General features: G+C 41.6%; 1 protein-coding gene across 1 annotated transcript in view; it reads left to right on the top strand.

Annotated features, from left to right (window-relative positions):
- The first annotated feature begins 1,436 nt into the window (after nucleotides 1–1,436).
- Nucleotides 1,437–16,620, top strand: part of LRP8 (LDL receptor related protein 8) — a 224,408-nt gene continuing 209,224 nt past the window's right edge. Inside the window, exons 1-2 of the mRNA XM_044430436.1 lie at nucleotides 1,437–1,511; nucleotides 2,433–2,552. Coding sequence (XP_044286371.1) covers nucleotides 1,442–1,511; nucleotides 2,433–2,552 — 190 coding nt within the window. The 5' untranslated portion in view covers nucleotides 1,437–1,441. The remainder of the gene's footprint in view (nucleotides 1,512–2,432; nucleotides 2,553–16,620) is intronic.

The following is a 16,620-nucleotide window of genomic DNA, read 5'->3' as shown; positions in this document are numbered from 1 at the left end:
GCCTCAAAACAGGCCAGGTTGCCCTAACCAGGGAAAAATGTCCCTATCTACAAGTGGAGGTGCTTCATGCACTCACTTGGTCCAAAGCTCTCTCCAGCTGGGAGCAGGTGGAACGGTCAAGCTTGTCACCTATATGTGCCTCAGAGCCTGCAGACCCGACGTGTACAGCTCATCCAGCCACACCTTTTTGTTCTATTCATAGATCATAGAATAGTAGACTTGGACGGGGCCATGAAGGCCATTGGGTCCAACCCCCTGCTGTTGCAGGACACCAGATTGCCCCATTTGGTGTGCAATCACTTGGAACTTCATTGCCTGGCTCCTCGCTTTTCCTAGGTGGGAAGAGGTAAGACCTTGGGCTAATGGCCATTGTAAGGCATGGAGGCCTCTTGAACTATGACTCGCCTCACACCAAGTATGGATCCATCATGTGTTGGTTTTTCACCTTTGGCAGTGTGAGAGTCCAACAGTTAAGTGAGTCCCCCCCCACCCACCCACCAAAAAAAAGGACCAAGGAAGCAATTGACTGATCATCTGACTGAACATCTTCCCCAAAATTGACTCTATTCTTCTCCTAACCACATCTCAAGATAGCTGAGAGAGCAAGCCAAGGCTGGAGGCATCAGTGGAAAAGCCAGATAGGCAGCACCATCACTGGGAAACAACTTTTTGTAGTGTGAATCCCACCTACCTACTCAGGAGATCCGACCCTCCCTAAGTTTGGGCCATCGATTTTAAAAGAGTTTAGATCCACCTGCCCTCAGCCAGGAGGACCATGAATCTGTTATTCTTTTTCAGGAGCCCATAAACCCTGTAAGGGAAGCCTAGTAATTCTTCAAGGAGCAGTTTTATGTGTAGGAAGGAAAGATACCCTTTCGTTCACCTCCGTTATCATGCACTCCATCCACATGATCTGCTTCCCCAGTGCTGAAGGGGCCCTACCAAGTTCCCTCGAATTCTGCAGGAGCTCGTCGACTTTAATAGGTCAACTCAGCTGGTCTAGGGCCAGTCACTAACGCGCCATCTCATTTCCCAGCTTGGTCAAATGGGAGTAGTGCCCTCCATCTCCTGGAGCCATACCCACAGCAGAGCCAGATAAAAGAGCAGCTCGCCACGAGGGCTGGTCGCCTAGGTTTCTCAACCAAGGCAAGGGTGAATTGGCTGTCCCGTCGCGGAAACCAGCTTTCTCTTGCCAGCCAAGTGGCCCCGCCTCCTGGTTGCCAGCGGGCTGGCGGACATGCCCAGGTCTGGCTTGCTCGCGCGCTTGCTTGAAATCCCGCCCAGTGGGGAGCGTCACTGGCTCGGATTGAAACACGCACGCTGGAGGAGGAAGCGACGGCAGCAGGAGCAGCCCGCAGTTAACACTCCGGTGCTTAGGTAGAGCTCTGGGCTGCATGCGACCCGCAGCACAGGGGCCGTTACCCGTCAAGGAGGGGACGCCATGTGTCTCCCGGCTCTGACCAGGCTTCTGCTCCTTCATCTGCTCCTGACCAAGCTCCACATCGCTAGAGGTGAGTCTGGGGAAGACTGGGGTGGGGGTAGGGGACCGCGTGTCTCGGGGCTGAGCAAGTGCGAACCGCTGGACCCAACTCCGGCTGTTTGTTCTGGCCGACTCACCCGGGAGGGCTTGGGGAGAGCGAGCCACGGCCACTCCGATTGCTGGGCCCTCGTGCGTGCGCGCGCGTGTGAGTGTACACACAGAAGAGGCAGAGCCATTTTACTCCTTGGATTCTGCCAAGGAAAAGCTAATATTCTGGTGAAATGGACAGGGCACAAACTGCTCCTGGATGCATTAAGCCAGATTTTCCCCTAGGACCACACCATCACCTTTTCTATAGGAAATGTTTCCCGTTTAACGGCGTGCCGATCAGAACACGTTTCATCCGCTATTTGCCCTTTCATTCTTCTTTCCCTTGCTCTGTAAATACTGTCAGGAATTACATGCATAAATGCGCGATTAGTATTATTTAAACATTTCTGACTTCCCTTGCTCCCTTTAAAAACAACGTCCCTGTGTGGATAGTGTCACAGGGAAACGGAAAACAATGAGGCTGCACGGGGGGTTTTTTCCCAAGAGGCTACTTGGCTTGAAACCACCCTTTGTTTTTGTTGTCAACCTGCGCGCTGGTCCTCCTTCAGTCCGAAGATATGAGCGGTGCAGCTGGCCTAAAATCGGTTTGCCCTGTGTGGGAAAAAGAGCATCATTTGAGGGTAGAGATGCCGAAATGCAGATGGTCTTTGTGCGCTTTCCGTTTGCCTCTCGAAGAAGGAAGAACGTGGCCTAGAACGCTCCGGGCTTGCTTGCCGTTTGCAAGCTGGCTGGAAAAGGGATGGCTGGGAAACAAGGGAGGGGGTCCAGTATCCCCCTGCTCTTCTATCCTGTCTCTAAAATCCGGGGGTCGGGGTCTCTGTCTCTCCGTTTCCACTTGCAGGCTCTGCGAAGGAGTGCGAGGAGGACCAGTTCCAGTGCCGGAATGAACGCTGCATTCCTTCTATTTGGAAATGCGACGAGGATGATGACTGCTCAGATAATAGTGACGAGGCAGATTGCCGTGAGTGCCCGGGAATGATCAACCCCACTCTCTCGATTTCAATCTTGGCTTGCAGGCAGCAGGACAGCTGGCTAACTGGCTGAGAGGGGGTGGATGGGGAATCGGATTTTTGCGCTGTTCTGCCGGCTAGTTAAAGTACGGGGCTGGAAGAGATGGAAGAGGAAGCAGCCCCCCCTCCCCAATTTAGCGTTCCTGTGCATTCCACTTGTTAGTTTGGTGGAAAGTATGGCGAGAAAAATGCTGTGAGGCCCATTTCCCTTAAATCACGAAGGGAATGTATCCCATGTGCAGGAAGGCGTGGATTTTCGTTGAGATCTTACGGGAAAAGTAAGCGTTGTGTTCGAAGGATTATGTGTAGTTCTGTGGCTTCCAGCTTGACCGAAGCACGTTGGGTTTCAGCGTCTTTTAAGAAGCTTACAACGTTAGTTGGACACGTTTCTTTTTTGCATAATCGCACCGTGTAAAAGATCCTGTTTCAAAGTTCCGTGGTACAGCGTAAAATTTCCTCCTCTTGCAGAGAATGAATGAAAGTGCCTCTTCTGCCGGCGAGTTTTTGATTGGTTGCCGGAGGAACGCCAGATAGGTCACGTGGTATGGGTTCGCTCAAAAGACAGGACCGGGGGAGGGAAAAGCTGCGCATACCTTGAACTAGCCCCCATTCACTCTGCGTCTTCAAAGGCACGCCTTCCTGCCCTTGGCTTAGGCAGAGAGGACGAGATATTTGGAAGAGCTGGTTTGGCGATCTAAATTTACTCACCTAAAGCCGTTTAATATTGCATAGTCATAATGAATCCGGTGGGGGTCAGGGATGATTAAGCTCTTTACTAGGAAATGGCAATCCAGGTGATGACTTGTTCCAATAGATTCTTAAATGTAAATACGGGGAAGGGACATGTCTACTGGCTGGCCAGTCCTGCCTAGGAATAAATTACATAAATTCAGGTCAAAGAGACTTTAGTTCTTGGTAGGTGTATGCAGCTTTGCACAGTTAGTGCACAATCTTTCCACTAATATGAGAAGCAGCTTTTTAAAAGTCCTCTAGTTACTCAGTTTTTTCTTATGTTTACCAAGTTTTAGATGACAAACTGTAGATCTGTTATGCAATCTTTATCATTAGCATTTGATTTCACATTATTGCATGCAATTTGAGTTTCTAGTACCCTTGTTTAAGAGACACATTTTCTTAGGGTCAAAGCTTTTTTTTAACAGCTTTTCCAAATGATATAAACTGTATGGAATCACTTTTTTCTCTAGTTAAAAAGTAATCAAACACTAGACAGCTGAAGGAGTACCAATTAAAAAGTGATCAAATTCTAGACAGATAATGGAGTATGACCTGTGTTTCAAATTTGGGAGTATGTGTGGGACTAGACAGACCAGAATGCTGCCTTTTCTTGTTTAACAGACATCTTGGTATTGTCATCATGTGTCTGGGTGCTTATCAAATAATTGTATAAATATTAAAAGTTGCATTGTTTGTTGATAGCAAAGTAACATGTGATTAATAACAGATAAAAGATCCCTCTTACAATTTAATCTACAGGATAGTGGTAATGTTTCTGATTGGATGCTGCTGCTAAAATACTAAGTGAATGTGTTAAAAGACTCATGTAGATGATTTAGGGAAATAGGGATTTAGGGATTTGAGTGCATGCTGTACTGTAATTTATAAACTCCTCAGTGGCTGCTTTTATAACTGCAAGTGCCTATATACCAAGTTCACTTTTACACATTGTGTGGACAATGTTTGTGAAATAAATAAATGGATTTCTTTATTTGGGTTTACGCTTTGCCAGAGGAACTAGCAGAAAGTAGCAGCCACAGGGTGCTTGGATTACTGGTGTAGTGATTCTGTTCTGTAGCACTGAGGACCATGTGGTCCTCCGTGCGAGGTGGTGGCAGGGGGAACATGTGTCCCTCCAGGTATTCTTGGACTCCATCAGCCATCATAATTGGCTGTGCTGGCCAGGACTAATAAACACTGCAGTCCTATAACATCTCAAAGCCCACACATTGGGTGGAGGCCTAGCCCATGGAGTCGGAAGATAAAGTGATAAGCCTGTGTCAAGACTGTACCACAGTGGCTTGTGATTCACATTATGGATTGTTTTTGATACCTAATAGCTCCTGCATGTTGAAATGGTTATAGTCTGCTGCTTTCCAGGATATAATAGGTTTCTTAATAAGGGGCTTTCTTTTCCTTGAAAAGTCATTCAGTCATATGAGCCTTTGCTAGTCGTCTGAGGTAAATTCCAAATAATGGTTTGTTACCTCAGCAACTGTTTGTGAGAAATAGATTTATTTGCTGCTGGATTGGATCTTTTGACACTATCACCTCAGTTTCTATTTCAAGTAAGTTTTATTATTATTTTTCTACCAACTAACAAAAAAACAAAACAAAACAAAAACTAAAAACCATCAATCATCAGAAACATCAGACCTACTGGGTCAGCCCCCCATACTTTTTTTATAGTAAACCATAAACATATTTAAATCTATGCATAGTCCCGTTTCTCTAGCCAATAATAAAAAGAGTTGCAAGTTTGACAGAAGTATGTATCCTCTTTCTCCTTCAGAGACAAAGTCAATCTGTCCATTTTGGCACAAAGATCTTTTTAAAAATCGGTTTGTCGGTAGGTGGTTCTTCACTCCTCCAATGTTGGGCAACTATCACCTCAGTTTCATGTGGACAAGGCTTTCATACCTGTGTGAGAACTGTAAAATTTATCACACAAAAGAAAATCAAGTTGTCAAGCCTTAAAGAAAAAAAAATCTGAGGTGTGTTTACACAGAAAGAGAAATATGGTTATGTTAGGACATACGGTTTTTAATTTACACTGTTCATGCTTGGCATAAATTACTACTTATATGAAGGAAAATCAGCTTCCAGTTACTAAAGGTCCTACTCTTTCTTTCTTAGATTTATTCCCCACCATTTTTCTTTCAGATAACCTGGAGTGTCCCATATCATTCTTCTCCTATTCTCAAACTTATCCACACAGCAACAACTCCGTGAGGTAGCTTGGGCTGAGAGTCTGTGACTGCCCCAAAGTCACCCAGTTGGCTCCGCAGCTGAGCGAGGACTAGAACCCAGATTGCCTGAGCCACAGTCCTGCTCTTTTAACCACTACACCACCCTTTTTCATCCAGAATACAATGAAATCACACCATGTCTCCTATATGAAGGTTTTTTAGTGCCTCTTATTTCTAGATTAGCACTATTATCCTATAGGCAGCACATGCTGCCTTATGACATGGAGAATATTCTGTTCCATTGGACCACTTGCAGCATGTGTAGAGCAGATGGGAAGGGACATAATGTGTATCTGTGGTGTTGTCATCCATTTATCTGCATTCCTTTTCTGCAGGAGAACAGTTAAAGAGGGCAGGCATGGGTACTGGCCTTCTTGCTTTATACACAATGCGTTTTTTTTTCCACACGTGCCTATATGCAAAGTTCACTGATTTCACACATTGAGTGGGTACTGTTTGTGAAATAAATAGGTTTCTGTATTTAGGTTTATGAGAAGAATCCATAGATTCATGGAAGTAGTTGTGTGAGCCTCTGAGAGTTTTTGAATTAGTCTTTCTGGAACATCATCTTGCTCTACATTGGGACAAACTGCTGTTGAAATGGAAGGCATCAACAGCAGTTTAAGACAGGAGTATATAAAATGTTCATAGAAAAGTCAGCAATGCCACTGACCTAGTACAGTCCACTTTCTGTAAGTCACTGTGCCAAAACAGCTGTGCATGCCTTTATTAAACTTACTCTGCTCACCTCCTGTCCTAAAGATCTTCTGGCAAGTGCTGTCTCCCCGTTGCTGCCACTTGCAAAAAAGGTGCTCAGGTAGGCACTATGTTGTGATGTCTCTCCAGAAAGCGGGAGTAGGAGAGGGGGATGAGTGAGACAAAAGAGCCGAGTTGTGCTGCCTCAAGCCTGACACTGTCACCCAGTTGATTTCCTCCTCAAATCCAGCACCTGCCCGGCTGATTCTTCCTTCTCCAGCTAGCATCTGTGAGAGGCTTCCTTCAGGACCTCAGTGTGGGGGAATCAACTGAATGGTGATGGTCCTTTCTGTTACACCACACACCTGATTCATCTCCTTTTGCCTGGGGAGGATCAGGTGCCCTTCTTATGCTTTGGTGCCTTCTGGAGCAGGAGGCAAGGGTGCTTGATGAGTGCTCTCATAGTCTCTGCTGCATTTCAGGGCCTCAGCCCTGTTTCTGTAACAGAGACTGCTTGACAGCCACAGCAAGCCAAACTTGAGTTGTGATCATGGCTGCCAAAGAGAGGAGCCTCATTCATCCCTGCAGTGTCTCCTGGATTAATGCCTAGAGGATAGAGAGGGAGGCTTACCAGCATGAGCCTAATCTGGTACTTCTAGGGACCTCAGGGTGAACATCTTGCAAACCATGGTAACTGGACAGGGTTGCTTGTTGTGCTGAGTGAAACCAGCCAGGAAGTTGGCCCCTATGGCAATTCTAAACAGCCCTGTTCCAATCTTCCTTTAAGTACTGATGCTTGCCTGAATTTTTAAAGAGTTGCTGATTTGTATTATGAATTGCTTAATTTACTTCATGTGCGCTGTAAATCTTATTTGGTATGTTTTGACATTGCTTTTTTAATTCTAAATATTTGAATTGTATTTCAACTTGTTTTTTATAAACTTTGTGAGTCTCCTTAAGAAGGCCTCTTTGCTTTGAAAGATGGCATAAACCTTCCCCCACTCCACTATTTCTCTGTGCTGTTTTAGGCAGGGTTTCTGTCTGGCTCTCTTCCCTGTTGGACGACACTACTGTGTCTGCACCACTTAGGGGAAAAGGTAGCTTGCTTCCAAACTCTTTTATAGTCCAAAGGGTAGGTTATACAATGGGACTTGGGGGCAATAAACATCCAAATCTGATTTGCCACCAAAGCAGGCTTTTGAATTCTGGCCTAGATACAAGTATCTAAAGTAAAATTCCTTTGGCTTCACTAAAAGTGAGATCATTTGTGCTCATATTGTTTTACTTACATGGCACATTTAGGAGTATTTAAAATTATTTAAAACAAGTACATTTTAAAAATTGATAAAACTTTTTTTTGAAGTTTACGGTGCAATCCTTTGCCTGTTTTGAGTCCCTGAAAGCTGGCAGTTGCCAGATTGTATTCTGTCTAAAGAAGCAGTGCCCTTGTATGTCTACAGCATCTGATTGTTGCAACTTGTTTGGAGATCTTTTGGCTAGTAAAGATACCAGATGTACTTTTTAAAAAAATCAGCAAGGCAGGTAAAAGTTAATTGGCATCTCCCTAATAGACTACAGGTTGCTGCTGCAGTGATTCTTATCCTGATAGTATTTAAAGCTGATAGTATTTATACTTCACTGTGTAGAGACAAGCCACAAGTGAGCATTTACCCCCTCAATTTTGAGCTGCTGCAAAAACAGTTGCTTATTGCAGTTATCTTTATTTGCAGAAATAACAGCCTGAATGAAAATAATCTGCTTATAAAATAAATTAGGCCTTGTAGGCATATCAGCATAAATATTCATCAGTTTCAAAAAGGATATGATTTATTGTAAATGGCATAATGAGTAAACTATGTTGTATTCTGTGGATGGGAGGAACCTGGAAATTGGTGGTACTCACTGTGCTTCAGAGAAGGTTGCTCTGAAGAACAGGTTCAAGCTGTTCCCCTATTCCTGGTTGTCCCAGTGCTTGATTAACATCAAAGGATGTTAGGTTTATGGAGGTCCTTTCAGCCACCAACCACAATGCAGCTTTCCTGGACACATTTTGTTTCTTCTGCCGTATTTATGCCTGCCTGACCTGTGGAAGGAGCATGAGATATGAATAATCAATGTACTAGTGCATTTTGGCTTGTGGAGAAGAACACATGGACCAACAGGGAAGCAAGGGATGTAAGGGTGACTGCAGCATGGGAAGGCTTCAATGCAGTATGATCTTCCAGTTCTTGACCTCTTATTCTTTAGTGAAAGTACTACCAGGAACACTTCTCCCCCTCCTCACATTTGGGGTTGCAGGAGGAAGAGGGAAAGGGCAAAAACTGGTTAAATATACATAGTTGTCTTCATCTGTTAACAGTGTTTGGCAGGACATAAACAGGTATAGCCCTCCTGTACTGAAACCCTTGTGGTATAGAAAACATAATTATTCTGCTCCCATTGCTGGACAGAGAAATGTGTTTCTAGCAAAGTGTTAATGGCCCAGTTCTGCCCTTCTCTGTGCTGTGGGTAATTAAAAAACAGACAAGCAAACCCAAAACCAGTATAGAGTGGTTGATAATTACACTGTTTATCCACTCTTGCCCTCAGACAATTCCACTGTAGCAGGTGTCCCAGTTTGGCTGGGATTTTATTCTAAAACCTCATTAGCATAATGGTTAATCCTGCCCAGAGCACTAGTCATGATTGCTAATTCTGGATGGGGCTAATAATTGTGGAAAATAAAGTATTTTGGAGAAAGCAAACTTCTGTGTTGCTGCTGTGTGTCAGAAACATTTCATTTCCCCCAAATTCTGAACCTTAGCATAGGACTCACTGGTCTGACTTTGATGTTTTGGTGCATGGTTGCCAAACTCTGGTTTGGTGACATGGGTCAATGAGCTTCTCCCCACCATATCTCTCTGGTTAATGCTTACTGTGTTTTTGTGTTATTTCTGAACTAGCCTATCTATAGTTAGCATCTGAATGAAAGATGCAAACCAGTCTCTGATCCTTGTTTCAGTCTGTAGTTTAGAAGCTAACAATGCTTATGCCAGTTCAATTCTAATGTTGAGCTAAGGCAATGATAATGGTGACCAGGGAAAGGAGGAAGGGATTTGGCCAGTAGAGGAGCATTCATTTTGCCAGCAGCCACAAAACCAGGACATCTTAACCTGGCTATGGGTATAGCAGTATGGATGAAGATAAGAGCAACCTGCTATTAGCAATCTAATCCCTAAGACTGTTATCTTGTGTAATAGTATGCTCATTCCACTAGTTTTTTCCTTCAAGAAAAAAACCATCCAACTATTTGTTGAACAACCATTTGAGTAATTCAAATACTTCTTGCAACACAGGATGGACTTGATGAAAAATATCCAGCCTTCTATTTTCTGAAATTGAGGAAGTTGTATGTGATAAAACATCCGATGACCTTGGCCAAAGAACATTTGTAAACAAAGTATTCTGGTTGCACAATGCATATTTTTACACTTATGTTGTAAAGATGAACAGGCTGGGTTCACTATATCAGCTGAACAAGACATTTAGTGTGCTCTGTCCTGTCAGCAAAGTTTGGATGAAAAAGGTGTACTAAAACTATCCAAATGTTTGAAGCAAATTACTTTTATTTATAACACTTAGAAATTGTTCTGTATTTAAAAGAAGTTCCAGAGGAGTGAGCATTAATAAAAAGTAACAGCAAAGGGAAAACTTTTAAGTTCATCAGTGTCAGAGATATTTGGAGAAACCACTGGAGCGATAGCATGTTTGGGTGCGTATCTGAAGGATGTTCTGTGAATTTTGTTCTAATGCCTTAGCTCTCGATCTTTTGATCAGAAAACATTTCTGTTGTTTGCTATTCTTCCTGTGAAGAACCAGGGGGCTGTTTGAAGAAAATGATGGGATTTCATCAAAGAACACTTTCATGGGTTATCTGGGACGCATTTTGTTGTTTCTTGGAGTTGTAATGTCTGTGTTTGGATTTGGAAAAGCATTGTCACATGGGCCAGATTGTCTAGTGATTGTGAAGTGGAGTTGTGTGTGTCCTATAGTTGCACTTGCTGTTTACCTTGCCAGCAGTTGTCATTTGTTGCTTTGCAAGCACCTTTTGCAATTAACAGATGTAGCTTGTCAGCCAGATGGTAATTGGAGCAAAGCCTCATTAGCAGATCTTAATGTACTTGGATACTGTTTTCTGGGTTCTGTTGGAATTGGGTTTTTATGTAAATGCACTGTATGTATATAGATGGGTCCTTAAAATGGCAATATGATAATAAAAATATTGAGTATGACATATTCTGAATGTCAGACATTCCATTTCTGTTTTGTGTAAGGTATGCTATGGCTGTATCTTATGTTCTTTTAATTTGGACAAATGTAAAGGAATTCCTGTGAGATTAAATCCATTTAGACTAGAATGCTGGCTAGCCAAACTGATGCTTTTAGGAAGCTTAGGAGCAGTGTATAAAGGCAATCAGCCTTCCCTCCTTGCTCGCCACATTTGACATTTGAAAATAGTAGCTCACCCCTGGCCATTTTGCTGAAAACGTCACCTCTTGGTGTCTGGTCAATGTCATCAGTACTGCTGCTGGTTCAGTGTGATTCCTGTGTATATTGATTTCACAAGTGATGAGGAATAGCACTGCTGGCAAACATCTGAAGCCATAATAAAGCCCTAATTTCTGCTGATGTCATTACCTGGTGATGATTCATGAACATAGTGTCCTGGTTCACATATCAAACAATGGAAAGTTAACAAACTGTGGGTTGTTTGTGAGTCCATTACAGCATGTTGGTCCCCACCTGCTTCCAGTTGGCAGAACAACCCTGTTCTTGGGTTGTTGCCTTCACTTGTGAAACTGGCATTCTGGATTGTTTAGGATTTTAATCCATGATTATTGTTGGTTTGCTTGTCATGGCAGCGATCCAAGAACAGGGTGTACTTGGATTGTTAAAGACAGTGGAAGCAGGTGAGCTGGTGGGAGGCAGTTTTGTTGCCTGATGCTTTGCAGCTGCAACTAACTCTTTAGTTGTTTAATCCATAGATAGTTGTGATATGCAAGCCATGCAGGTAGATAGCACAACTTGTGGATCATAAAATAACTGTTCTGAGCCTTTGTACATCAACTAAGAAAACATAATGTCGCACCTACACATCTACTATAAGTATTTAATAGGATGACAGTGCTTCATACACTCCCCTCAAAATGTTGTAATGTGGTCTGGTTTTTTAAAAGGTAATAAAAGAGGAAACCAATACATGGAAAGCTTATTGATTCACAAACAGACCTCCAGTTTCAACAGATTTTGAGCTATCCAGACCCAGCCACCCTTTCAGATGGAGTTGTAAGATACATTCCTGAGGAACGATGGTGGAGCTGGAGAGCCTGAAATGCAGTGGAAATGTACCTCTTTTTGAGAGTCAACATTTGTCTGTTTAGATGGCTAACCACAGCCAGAGTGTGTGTCTGTTTGGAAGCCTGTTGAAAGAGAAAGGGTAAATTCAAGGTTTGTGAATTATAAATAGGTACTTGGTCAGAAAGTTCTCTGTCAGAATGCATTTGGTGTGTGGAAATGACAGAAACTGTACTGTGCAATTCATTCCAACTGTATTTCTGTAAATATAAAAATTACAGCAAATCAGTTGCCCTGGTGCTGCTCTTCATTGGTTTTGTGTCACTGAGGATTTATGATACCTTAATTAATCCCATGAAACACTTTTTGAGTTAAAGGGGATGGGGAGAGTGTTTGAAAACATAGGATGAGTTGAAGAAATGACCTGGATCCAAAGTATCAAGGGTCTGGTGGCAGAATATAGACATCAAAAGAAATAGCATAAATAAATGCTATGGAGGTGCTAGAAATAATTGTGTTCAGTGTGATCTTGTCTTGAAAGGACGTGTTGCTGCTTCTCTCTCTCTTTGTCATAAATAGTTAAATATACGGCTCTTTAATTCTTGAATAGAATTTCCCCCCTCTCCTTTTGGAGACTGGCAAATATTTATTCCTTTATCTCTTTGTCTTAGAACAAAAGACAGGCTGACTTTCTTTGGTTTGCCTCCCTTTTTGATCACTTCCCCCATTGGGGATGTTGGCAGTACTGCAATAGGCCAGTTGGCACAAGGCATCCGGGCCAGCTTTCAAGGACTCCAGAATTCTGATGTTGAGCAGAAAATGAACTTTATCAGCATGGGTGAACTGAATCTAATTTTTATTAGATTCTAAATGATCTAATTCTTCATTGTCACATTGCTTCATTTTATTTATATATTTAACAGGATAAATTTTAGTGTACTGCTCTAGTATCTTTAAGCAGTTTATATTAAAAAATTAAATTTTACCGTTAAAATACACAGTCAATAAAGAAGTATAACTATTGCAACAAACTAAATAAAAACACAATAAACTGGAGCAAGGGACCAGCCCTTGACCTAATCAGATCCTTTGACAATTTTGATAAATGAGTGTATGAGGTCTTTTGTAATCACCTCTAAAACCATTCAGCCAAATATTTAAAGAGATGTTGGTTTGATGCATGATGTACCACCAAGAAGTGTACCTTAGAAAAAACAATAAATAAGGTGAGACAGATAATGTGCAAAATTTCAGTTCTACTTATATCTTTGAGGAGAATTTATGAGCATTTATGGATGCAGTTAGGTTTGGCAACCTTAAAAAGAACCTTCAGATTCTGGGCTCTGGTAGCAGATGGGACAAGGGCCTTTAATGGCTCTATTGAGAACCAAATTAAATAATCAGAGTGGCATAATCACATTTCTTTACTTTTTAACCATTTTCTTCCTGGGATCACTACAGAAGTCCATATTGCTAGGGCTGCCTGATGCTTTCCTTTTGTCTTCAGTGGTACCTTTATAAGCTGATGATATTGTTGTTATTTCTACTACATTGACTGGGATAAGGAGGTTATTGATTAAACTGAGTGAATTCTATATAAAGAGCATCTAGTAATACATAATATAAAAATAAAAGTGGTACTTTGGGAAAAGAAGGAAAAAACACGTCTGGAAATTAGGTAACATATCCATTGAAGAGCAGCAAAATTTTAGACACTTGAGGCCTGAGTTTTCATTTCTAAAGTATCATTCATTTGGAGGTAGTCAAACTAATCCTCCTATCCTTTATTCTTGATGTGTTTTTTAAAAATACTGGGTGGGGTGCAGATGGTACTGGCAGTTGAAGTAATTTAAAAAAAATAGTTCCACATTTCGTCTGTGGTGCAGAGATATTGGGCTATACTACTCTGTATTTCTTAGAGATAGTCCAGATTCCTTTTATGAGATTCTTGGTAGTTGTCCCTCAGGGCAGACCCTTCTCCTTTTCATGGAGGGAACCAGGAATACTCACTTTAGTTCTCATATTGCACTTGCCTTATAATGGCTGAAGTTGTCCTCTGTGAAAATCTTGTGCTTGCCAAAAGTAAAAATGCTTCTTTGCAACTGCAAACCCCTGCCCAAGATTCTTGAGTAAATTCTGTAAGATATATTTTATGTACAGGAGTGTTATATCTTCCATCTGTTCCAACAGAGTTAAACTGTTGTTTAAAGAAAAGATTCATCTATAATTTTGGTGCCAGGACATATATTTTATTATATAAATGTCATATTCAAATTAGTAACCATTACATAAAACAACATTTGCTTTGGAGCAATATATTACACTTCTTACTGTTGCTCCTTTTCACAGTTGACAATTCCAGCACATGCCCTCTATTGATTTTGGTGGGAGATGTAGCAATATCCCAGCTTATCAACTCAGTATAATTGAGTCAGGTGAAGTTGAGAATATTGAACACTATTCACTTGGTTACCTGTTGTATGAGTCCCAAGGTATACATCACTGTACCTTATTATTATATTGCATTTATATTTCACTTTTTTTCCTTTTCTGAGGAACCCGCAGTGGCTTACACTACTCTCTACTCCATTTTTTCCTTACAACAAAAACCCTGTGAGGTGGGTTAAACTGAAAGTTAGTAACTGGCCCAAGGTCACCCAGTAAGCTTCATGACTGAGTGGGAGACTAGAACCCAGATCTTCCTGACCCAGTCAAAATTCTAACCACCAAACCACAGTGGCTCTCAATTCTTTATCAAATAGACCTTTCTTGGACCTGATTTGCATAGTGCTTGCAGGTAATGATGTATATTATGATCCAGGTTGCAAAATTTGCCCTGGCTGCTAGAAAATTAAGGGGCAGGCCATACCTTGTAGCTTTACACTGTTTTATGGAGGAGGAATACTCTGTTAATGTTTGAATGGAGTGGAAGTATGAGTTTAATTGTAACATTCTAATTACTATTTGTGCAATTCTTCCTTTTTAAAGTATGGCCCATATTTTATTATACCTTTAATGTTTTAAATGGCTTGTAATTTTTATTATATTTTAAATTGGTTTGCATTTTTATTGCTTATATTGTTCTTGCTTCTTTGGTGGCCTGTGGCAATGAGTAAAAAAGACTGATCGGCTGACAAAACTGGAACAGTTTCATCAGTTTCATAGCAACTGATTGGATGCAATTATTTATATTTTTCAAAAATACAATTGCATTGTAAATCTACTTTTTAATGTAGGTAGTTAATAACTTCTGTTTCTGATTATGGATTTTTAAAAAACTTCACATATGGCATAAGAGGAAGACTTAAATGCAAGGAGCAACAGCAGATAAGAAAGGCTTAGGTCCATCTGGGCTTTACAGATGTTCTGCTTTCATTTAGAAATAGTTTTTCAGCCCTCGTTGTTGCAGGTAAAATACCAACAATATAATGACAATTATGTTTCTCCTGGATAACAAAGAACTTCTGTATTACATTTATATTACTCCCATCTTCTACCTCCAGGTTTGTCAGGGTATGCTTTTAAACTTGCTAAAGTTTTCTAAAGCAATTTCTCTCCAGTGACTTAAGTCCACCACACTGAAGAACATAACAGCAAAAGCTGCGGAGAGCTAAACCTGCAATGAAACTAGTGCTGTGGTCTGAGTAAAGTAATTCTTCCTTTCAATAATTGAAGGAAGGCATTTGTTCTGGCTTGGTTAAGGAAATGGCTGCAAAGTCCCTGCCCACCCGTACCCTTTGTGGGAGGAAAACCTTCCCATGTGCATGCATTCTAGTGTTTCCCTTATTGTCCAAAATGTCTTGCTTGGAATTGTGTCTTGTCCACAGTTTCCAAATATTTCAAAGACTTTTTACATAACAAAGTTCCAGAGCCAGCTTTGGACAGAGTGAATTAGTTGTCCTCTGGTGGCACATACTGGAAGGCTGCAGCAAGATGCTTGACGAAAGTCCTGTGGGCTATAAGACCTGTTCTGAACCCCTGAGCTAGCTTGCAGTCTTCAGGTGAAAGATGCTGCTCTCTCAGTTTTGAAGGCAGATCCATGTGTCAGTCCAGTTGGCCTTTGTACATAGAAGGAAGTCCAGTGCTAACTTGTTCTCCATGTCAGGCAGCAAAACATCTCGTACTAACCTGGGTGGCAGTGTGAATCTGTGAGCTTTCTTGAGGTTCCTAGAACTTGTTGGCTGGCTGGCCTCTTTTAAGACCATTTTAGTTATTTGAGAAGTTCTAGATGAAAGAGTTGGTCGGCGAATGGGGCGGCATAAAAATGTTTTAATAAATAAATAAAAATATTTGCAACAAAATTAGTCTGTAGTTGAATATTTGCTTGCTGAACTTCAGTGTACCCACTTATCTCCATGTTATTCTCATCAGAACTTTCTAAGACTAGTCTAGAGAGAGATGCTTTTCCAATCTGGGATTTGATCCTTGTACTTTAATGATTAACCCATAAGGATCATGTCACCTTGCATACATTGAAGATGGGCAGGGATATGTCTGGTCGCTCTGAATCATAGCTGTATCAAGACATAATGCTCAACCATTATATATAATGAATGTTCATGCATTGTAGCTTATGTAACTCTTTTTCCATTAATACCACCACCACCATCAAACTGAAGAGGGAAAAAACCCTCCTGTTTCAGCTGTAGGAAGCCACACATTAGGTCGGCCTACATTATATTCAAACAATATGGATATCATATTTTTGAATGTGCAAGTTCTTTTAGAAGGCTTCCAAACATCTCTGCTGCAGTGTGGTGGCAAGGTTAGCTTGTTTTGATTTTGCAGTGTATAACAGAAACTGAAAAGGCTCAGACGCAGCTAGTGAGTTGGTAGTTTAGCTGGAACTCAATCCACCAAGGCTGATAGAATTATCCAAAGTGGGTAACATTTCATTCTCTTGGTTTGCAATGCTTTATTGGTTGCTAGGTTTCATGTGGATTTAGAATCTACTTTTCTGTGTTGATTCTGGTTTTGACTGTGAACTAGGAAGGCCAACCAACTG

Source organism: Varanus komodoensis, unplaced genomic scaffold (genome assembly GCF_004798865.1).
Source record: "Varanus komodoensis strain SLA01 unplaced genomic scaffold, ASM479886v1 scaffold20_1, whole genome shotgun sequence".
Taxonomy (NCBI): Eukaryota; Metazoa; Chordata; class Lepidosauria; order Squamata; family Varanidae; genus Varanus; species Varanus komodoensis.
This window is presented reverse-complemented; position numbering and strand designations above follow the sequence as displayed.